General features: G+C 48.8%; 1 protein-coding gene across 1 annotated transcript; it reads left to right on the forward strand.

The window, feature by feature from the left end:
- The first annotated feature begins 273 nt into the window (after positions 1–273).
- On the forward strand, positions 274–7,836 carry LOC144148533 (uncharacterized). The gene is made up of 4 exons (XM_077680057.1): positions 274–331; positions 1,044–1,173; positions 6,762–6,827; positions 7,689–7,836. The coding sequence occupies exons 1-4, from the start codon at positions 274–276 to the stop codon at positions 7,834–7,836; spliced, it is 402 nt and encodes a 133-aa protein (XP_077536183.1).
- Positions 7,837–8,247: the final 411 nt, after the last annotated feature.

The raw sequence follows: 8,247 nt of genomic DNA on the forward strand, positions 1-8,247 counted from the left end.
AACGTCACACTTGAGGCCTCCGGATATGACGACGAAGAGCGGCGGCCCTACAGTTGGCTCAGCTTGAAAGTGTATATGCCATTATTTTGACCAAACGAGCCTAAATGTTGCCTTACTGCTTGTTTTTTTTAAGTAAGATATGGGTGAGTGAGTGAGCGAGCGACAGTGTGTGTGAGTTGGCGAGCATCGGCGTACACAGGTGTGTGGGCGTCTGCATCGATAATGGTTACGAAACATCTGAGCATCTGCACTGAAAATGTTTTCGCAGTGACGATGGCGCCGGCCAACATCCTCCCGCTTTATGTCCAGGATGTGGACGAAAGAGGCAGAGGTAAGCACCCGTGCCGCCTGGTTTCCTTCTCGTCTGACCGGAACTTTTAGCCGCCTGTACCCGCCGCCGTTTAGCAAACAATTGCGAACGAAGCGAATGCAGGGCCGAGTGGGCGGTCCGGGAGGACGGAAGGGGTGAATCACGGAGGCGCAATGACCCGCCGAATCAACGATTGATTTATTGCTCGGTTGATTGAGGGTGGAGTGCAACGCACCGAATCTACACCGGGGCTGAGAGGCCCGCCGTAGTGGAGGGACTTCTGCGGGTTACATTTGGCCTCCCGGGGATCTTTGAGGCGAGCTGAAACTTGGACACGCGGCTGCTTCCGCTTCTACCCTGACCCTCTCTCAAACAGCCACCGCGGCCGAGATCCAACCCGCGTCCTTGGTTGGGCTCAGCAGCACAACGTTTCAGCCACTGGGTTACCGGGGCGGGTAAATGCTCAAATAATCGAAGACCCCGACAGATAAACGTGTTTTCTGAGCTGGACCATTTTACTTCACCTCTGCCTTTACTACGTACCTGTAGCGCGAAACTCGAAGAGTTGTGACGTATTTGTGGCCTTTCTTGTTTCGCGGTAAAAAAGGCAATTCTCGCGGCGGGAACTGAGTCGACAGGATGACCAACGACTCGCTCTCTCCAATTTCTAGTTAGGCCAGGTTGCGTTCTGTCTCTCTGGCCCCTCTGACACGACGCACACGCTGCTGCACAGGGTGGAGAGTTTCGTGGAAGGCGGCGGCCGTTATGCTCATCGCCGTGGCGCTGGTTTCCGCCGCAGCCGGAGCCGTTACGGCCTGGGTGGAGGCAGGCGCCCGGAGGACCACTGCGGGGACGGAGATGAGGTGATACGGGCGTTTAACGTTGTATTCGTTATAGGAGTGGGTTGAAGATATTGGCTCCTGTAAAACCACTTTTCTGTTATTTCATTCTGCACTTTCACGAAAAATCTCTGGTCTTTCGCTATTGTTTGCTTTCAGGAACAGCACTCATGCTGTTACGCTGTGACGGGGAAAGTGTTGCGCGCGGTTGAAGCTATCGCTTTTTTAGTATGTATAACATCATTCAACCATTACGCAGCTTTAGGAGCACTTAAAGTTTCCTTCCTTCTTTTTGTTTGTTTGCCGGAATAACACTGACAACGCATAATTGGTTATATGCGGCTGAAACTCGCTTCTTATGATACAATAATTCAACAGTTATGCACACTCTTAGGCAAAAAGGACTAAAGTGGGAGTAAAATACAGCCTTCAGTCTTTGCGGGCAACCGTTCATCCTCGAGGGGAGTATCTGTGGCGGATTGCGTGCCGTGGGCAGAAATGCGGACTATATGTTCGTCCCCGCCGATCTTTAAGAAGTAACGGGAAGACGAAACGCATGAATTCAGTCTCTTTGTGGCGTCGTTAATCCCCTGTAATGGCGTCGAGTCGTTGCCATTTCGCGCATACGTGTGCGGAAAGTTTTAGATTTCCAAAACACGAGTCATTGCAGTCAGGGGCTCTTCACATGGTACAACGGGAGAAAGTATCGATGTTAATTATAGAAAAAGCGCCTAACGGCGGGTAATGGCAAGGAGCGCAGAAGCGGGATTGACAAACGATTCTCGGTGCGGTTATATTGATACGCGGTGTTGCATACGATACGCGCGAGGTCATACCGGCCAATGAAAGATTTCAAGCTCGTCAACAAATATTAGTGACAATAGGAAACGTTGGTCCCCAAGCGTAATGAATATGTACATGTTTAATAGACGAGACAAACGCATTAGTTGCTGATGACAACTGCCAATTAAAAATGCTCGCTACAGGTAAGCATCTTGAAGTTATCTTTACAATCGGTACATAATTGTCACGTGCACCAAAGCTATCACAATGCTGACTGCTGTAAAACCCGGTTGCATTTCCCAGTCCCTGTCGTCTAGCAATGCGAACTTGGTTTCGCCAATGCAGGAAAATATGGTCTGTTTCCCTATTCCGACGCTCACACAGACGACCGCTTTCACATACGATATCCAGAGCATTTAACATATGTATCGAACACTAAGAATAGACTTCTAATTTTTGCGGAAACATGAGTCGTCCGACCACCCAGCCGTCTATCTCAACTAGACGCCGAATTGGTTGTTCTTCACGAGAGAAAAAAAGTATGGTTGCTAGACTGTACTGAGAATCGAACTGAGCAAAAGTCCTCCAGTTAGCAAAGCGCTAAGCGCGAATCGCCGTCGCGTTCGCTTGCACGGAGAGAGATAGATTCAGTTGCAATGCAACTGTCGCGTGCGCCCAACACGACAGTCAAACCCGGTTATAGCGAACTGCAATATGCGCGACGATTAGGTCGATATATCCAAAAGTTCGATATAGCCGAACCCGCCTGTAACGATTTTATATTTACGAGTTCGCAATATGCGGTAATCTCCTTGCCATCCCCGCATGCAGAAACGAACAAAATAAGGTATGTCATTACCATACACAAAACAATCGATTTATTGCAAATAATAGAGCTACTTTCACCCTTAAAGCCTTAAATGCCTACTTCCAAAAAAAAGCGGTGATATTTGTTTTCCCTTTCGTTCGGCATCGTCAACTAGCACAGCATTCTTTACACGAGACATAATTTGTACCAGTTCGAGTCCGTATCCTTCAATATCGAAGAAATATTGGCGGAGGACATCGACTGCTGAGAGCACTTCTACATTAAGCGTCGGTTGGCTTTCACTCGCGACATCCTATGCCTCCTTGGTGGTTTTGATCAGCATTACAACGGTGATGCTGACGGTGCACGCGTTCGAGGGGCTTAGTCACGGCAACGTCGTCGTCGACACTCAGGAAATCTTCGAAGGACACTCCTTTCGGCACAGCATCGGGAAGGTTGGCGAGCTGCCATCTTGGCCTTGACTCACTGACTGGGCGGGTTCCATCGTGAGTTCCTCGCTTCGGAAACAGTTACGGAAAGTGTCGGGCGTCATATCACTCCATACGAGGCGCAATGTCTCAGTCGGGGCCTTTGCTCAGTGGTCACGACCAATCAACATCTCAATCGCCGCTCTGAGACCATGCATTTTTGCGGCCATTCCAGGCACGCCGAGTTCGATATATCAGATGTGAAGTTCTTTTAAGGAATATGTTTCGCGTGTATTTCCGTAACTGATTTATTTTGGTTCGATATATAGCATAATTCGCTCTATCCGCATTCGTTATAGTCGGGTTTGACTGTACACGCTGTACACTTCATTATTATCTACCACGACTTCCTTCCGGCGGCGTGGTCTAGTGTTTTTTTTTTTCTGTAGAACGTTGGATTCCTTATGTATAGTTGCGGCCGTCGGTGGTTGGATACCTGCTGGTGCCAGCGTTTTGTTTTCTGGGACTCTCTTTTACCAGTTCGTGCTTGGGGAGTATCAGAACGGACCAACCGGGTGGCGGACTAACCATCCGTCCCATCACATTAAAGGGAAGCAGAAGCGCTTTCCAAAAAAAATGAGTTAGAGGTACGTTTATATAGTTGCTTGCGCGCTGAATCCGAATATCACATTGAATTTTATCGCACATGAGTCCAACCAGCAATTATTTTGCAAAACGCGCGGTTCCGTTTGAAATACGCGCGCTTTTCATCGTTCGACGCCACTGATTGGTTTCGCCCCTCATGACGTCAAAGGAGGACACCCTTCGGCCGCGCGGGTTCTCGGAAGCATTGGGAACGATCGCACGGCAGCGGCGCTTGCCTTTTTGGCAATTTAGCTTGCAGTTCATTGTTCGCACATGACTGCAAGTTTATTTTATGACTTCCCCTGCTGTTCGTTCAATTATCTTGGAGCTTAAATTTGTTTACACGACCGAGAACCCCAGAGCAGTGACTGTGGCGTCGGATAGAGGGTTCCGTAAAAATATTTATGAATTAGGCAACCAGCTTAGGGGGTTTCTATTCCTTATGTTAATATTAGGTACTGCCTGAACTGTTTGTTACTATATACGAAACCATTTATGACGAAGATTAGACGGCGTTTTATAAATAATCTACCAGCGAAAAGCACGTACGTGCACTGCGCGAAAAAATAGCGTTCATGCGCTGTAAACGTATATGCCAGACATATGTTGCCGGTACATGCATAAACCAACAAGCGGACTCTGCTTCCGAATTTCCTTTGTTCGTTGTCGCCTACCCCAGCCCCATTACTCATCCACATACACCGACCCACACGCGCGCGCGCGCGCGCCATTTGGGTAGGGGCGCTAAGGCGCCTCCGCGATCGCTAGCTGCACTTAGATGAGTGGCATCTTACTGCTTGAATTGCATTTATTCTGAAAACATTGGAGCATACTCGTGCCTCCACAGCATTATCGGCTTGGGTTTTTTAACACTGTTCTCAGCCCATAGGAAAAGAAAACCAACGCGTTTAACAAAAGAGGTATTTCCTGAACAAGAGTGACTGGTTCTGGAATTGAACGAAACAGAAACATCACGGGCCAAAGTGCAGCAGTATTCACCATCCTTCCCCTAAATCTACCATCTAATTTGAACACTCACGTCCGTCGCATAAAAAAGAAAAGAAAAAATACGAAAAACGCACTGCAGCGTTTTACAAAATATCTAACGTAGTGTAGCATATTCTCTGTCATCAAGCACAGCCATCTCGGTTGTCGCTTCCGTATGTTATCAAACATCCCGGAGTGGCATTTTTTGGCGTTCGTGCACTTTTTGAACACGAAAGTTGTACAAATAAGTGCCATCAACAACAACAACAACAAGTATCATTAACAAGGAAACACTGGGAAAAGAGCATGGCAGAGGCGGCCGATCCGGCCGGAAGTCCGGATATGACGTTTTTCAGCCGGTTTTTGCCCGCGCTCTTCGGTCTTCCGGCATCGCGCGGCGAGATGGGGGCGGGGCATCGGGCCACTTTTGTTTGCGCATTGCGCCGCTTCTATCGCATGTATTGCGAAAATATTTCGTATGCGGGAACTATACAATGTGTACTTGCTGCTAGTCAACTTTTCTTTTAATTCTAAAACCGCTTCACCTTCCCTTTAAGTCTCCAAAGGAAATAATGATTTTGGCAAAGCCCGTTATTCCCGCGCAGGAAGAAATTTTAGCACTTTTTGCCCGAGGGTGCACCATTGGCAACAATAAATTTTCGTTCGTTCTTTTTTTTTTGTTGTTAATAAAAAACGCGCGTACTCTTCCAACATACTCCATATTCCATACTCTTCCACACGCAGCCCTCGCCCAATAAAAAAAATCTCAGCCCCCGCGAGAGAAAGAGAAGAAGTGAGACAGATATCATCCTCTGGACGATGATTGCCAGCGCAAGTGGGTTTACCCTTGTATCGGTCGTGCTGGATACCAATAGGGTAAACTCTTTATTTCGGGGCCAATTTGAAAATTCTGACGGTTCGGCGTTCCTACTTCCTCCCTTCAAAAATGTATATTTCCCAATGGCCGCGGATTTTAGTTACTCCAGCGCAAATTTCCGCGCGCACCGCTTAATGCGGACCAACGCCTTCTGGAAACGCGGCCTGCAACGCCGTCGTTCACTTACCCGCTCTACCCCCTTGTGGTGCGGAGGAGGCGTGCCTACATCGCGGCGAGCAAACAGCCGGTGGGGATTGGCGTATGTCTGGGCGAATACACCAGACGAATTTGCGGCACACTGTTCCGGACATAGTGGATTTGTTCGGTCCTAAACATGTGAAAGCCCGGAGCCAGAGGAGGAGGACGACAATGGGACAAACGTTGACCTGCTCCCCTCTGAAGCACTGGTTTCTGTATGTTGCCATTCAGTATGGCGCTGCTCTCGCTGACGTTTTGGCGAACAGTGGCGGCGCAGCGAAGGAATATAAATTACAGCATGCTTCGGTTGATTATTTAGAATATTTGCCGTTAAGACAACCGTCGGAGCTGGGTAAGTCAAAACGGGAGAAAAAGTGGCCTCTGTGTGCAAACACATTCGGTAACAAAAAATCCTACTCAAGAAAATTTGAACGGACTCGAGTGTGGCTTCTCTAGTAGCCACATGCCAAGATGTCCGGTAACTGCAACATCCCTATTTTAATATGCAGGTCATGAGATTCATAAATACGTGTGTTTATTTTCACTTGGTTGTGGCCCCCCCACAAAGTGGTAAACGAAGTTCCCAATTAACCAACTACACCGTTTACGTTTTGCGGAACGGACTGTCTACCTGCTCTCCGCAAAGAACGAAACAACCCGCAGTTGTTATCTTGGAACGTGTTGGCTTTGTACTTTCAGGAAGATTATGCCTGTATATGAATTCTTAAACACTTTTCCCCAAGACTTTCCCCCCACCCCTCCACCTCTACTGCCCGCATAGCAACGATTTGTATGGGAACGTACAACATTACGCGGAGTGCATATAATTTTCTATGAGGGTGTAAAGGCAAGAAACTCCAGTGAACTTCGGTTGAACTTTCCGCAGGGCCCAAGAAAAGTGCGGCGCACTTGAGGTCCTTGGTTGGTTGGCTCCTACCGACAAGTTCCCGCGGTTAGTAATTTTTCCTCTCAAGGCTGCTCCAATTGCACGTGCAGCCGTGGCCTAACCTCTCCTGGCGCGGCCGTTTCTGTTTCACGGGGCACGTATTGCAGCCCTCTCTCTGCGCTCTTCTCTGGCACCGCTGTTTCCTCTTTCTGGACAGCGCCTCTGGGCACGCGCTCCCCGGTTCCCACCACTGCGACTTTTTGAGGCCACCGATTTCGTTAACAGCCCAACGCGAGTGCTTCAGACATAGAGAATTTAAGGCGTTCGCCTTTAACAATACCGGAAACGAAACGAAGCGCCATACGATACAACGGAAAAATTAACTTACCACAGTATGAACACGAAGCTGGAATAGTTGTGCCGCCGCAGCCGTGCTGCACTTTCGTGCACCTAAGAGGGACGGTAGCTACCGTCAACAGTTTTCAGCGAAAGGTCCTCTTATTTGATTTAGTTGGCTGTCAGAGCGGTTATTGAAGCAAACTGAAATCAGCCTATATATGTCGAACGAAACTTTCATTACTTGGGGTTCTCCAATATGTCCCGCAGTTATGCCTGCACCGGCGTTTGTTTGTTTCGCCTTTCCTTCGAGCACGTGCCATAGCCTATACTACAACACCAGGCTTAGTGCCCTTCATCACGCTATCTTTGCCGCTGAATCACCGCGCTGGGACGTAGCTTGTATCAGGCTGCTGCGGTTGGCTAATGGGTCCTGTTTTGGACACTCTTCGGTGCACACTGTCGGAAGCACTAGACATGTCATGCGGTATCCAAGTGCCGCACAACCACCTGCGACACTTGCAGCCTGAGTCAGTGACCTGCTTCCCTGAATGGCTTTCCTTGAACCAACCCTGTTATCACTTCTTACAGGCAGCCTCTGGAGCAAGAAAGCGTCCCTTCCGACGACAACCTTAACAAGCCGCTCTTCGGCAACAAGAACGAAAGGCCCAAGCAGCAACAGCCGGCAGCCGGCAGCAGGGGCCCGAAGACCCGCCGTCAAGTCCACCTTGAGCTCTGATCCAAATTCGCAATATCCGACGAAGTAAAAAAGTCCGGGTAACTCTCCAAAGGAGTTTAAATGCTTGTCCCGTATACAATTTCTTTTTCAAGGATCAGGTAACTCCTTTTACAACAGCGTGGCCGTAACTTTAAACCGGGAGGCCCAAGACTGTCGTGGGGAGGTGGTCAAGGTATTCCTGGAGGAGTTGCGAAGCGGCCTTGAAAATAGCATCTAACAACTTCCAACACGAGTTGGGGAGTTCTACCGGCCATGGAGTTATGGAAGCCTGGACCAGAGCCCTGCTATACTTTCCCGAGGGGAGCTGCTTTACTCTCTCAGAATCATTGTATTCCTTTGAAGCAGCGTTGCTGACCTTACTCCAAGAGTTCGAAAACCCCTTTTTTTGTGAACCCACTTACAGTACTGCAT

The sequence above is a fragment of the Haemaphysalis longicornis genome, unplaced genomic scaffold, assembly GCF_048455015.1.
Source record: "Haemaphysalis longicornis isolate Haplotype H1 unplaced genomic scaffold, Haemaphysalis longicornis Haplotype H1 scaffold_8, whole genome shotgun sequence".
Taxonomy (NCBI): Eukaryota; Metazoa; Arthropoda; class Arachnida; order Ixodida; family Ixodidae; genus Haemaphysalis; species Haemaphysalis longicornis.

What these genes read in the sequence shown, in the direction of transcription:
- LOC144148533 (XM_077680057.1), top strand. Translation starts at nt 274, where the DNA reads ATGGCGCCGGCCAACATCCTCCCGCTTTATGTCCAGGATGTGGACGAA. An exon ending in ACTGCGGGGACGGAGATGAG is followed by an intron (nt 1,174 to 6,761) that starts GTGATACGGGCG and finishes AACTTTCCGCAG; the next exon opens with GGCCCAAGAAAAGTGCGGCG. An exon ending in CCTACCGACAAGTTCCCGCG is followed by an intron (nt 6,828 to 7,688) that starts GTTAGTAATTTT and finishes CACTTCTTACAG; the next exon opens with GCAGCCTCTGGAGCAAGAAA.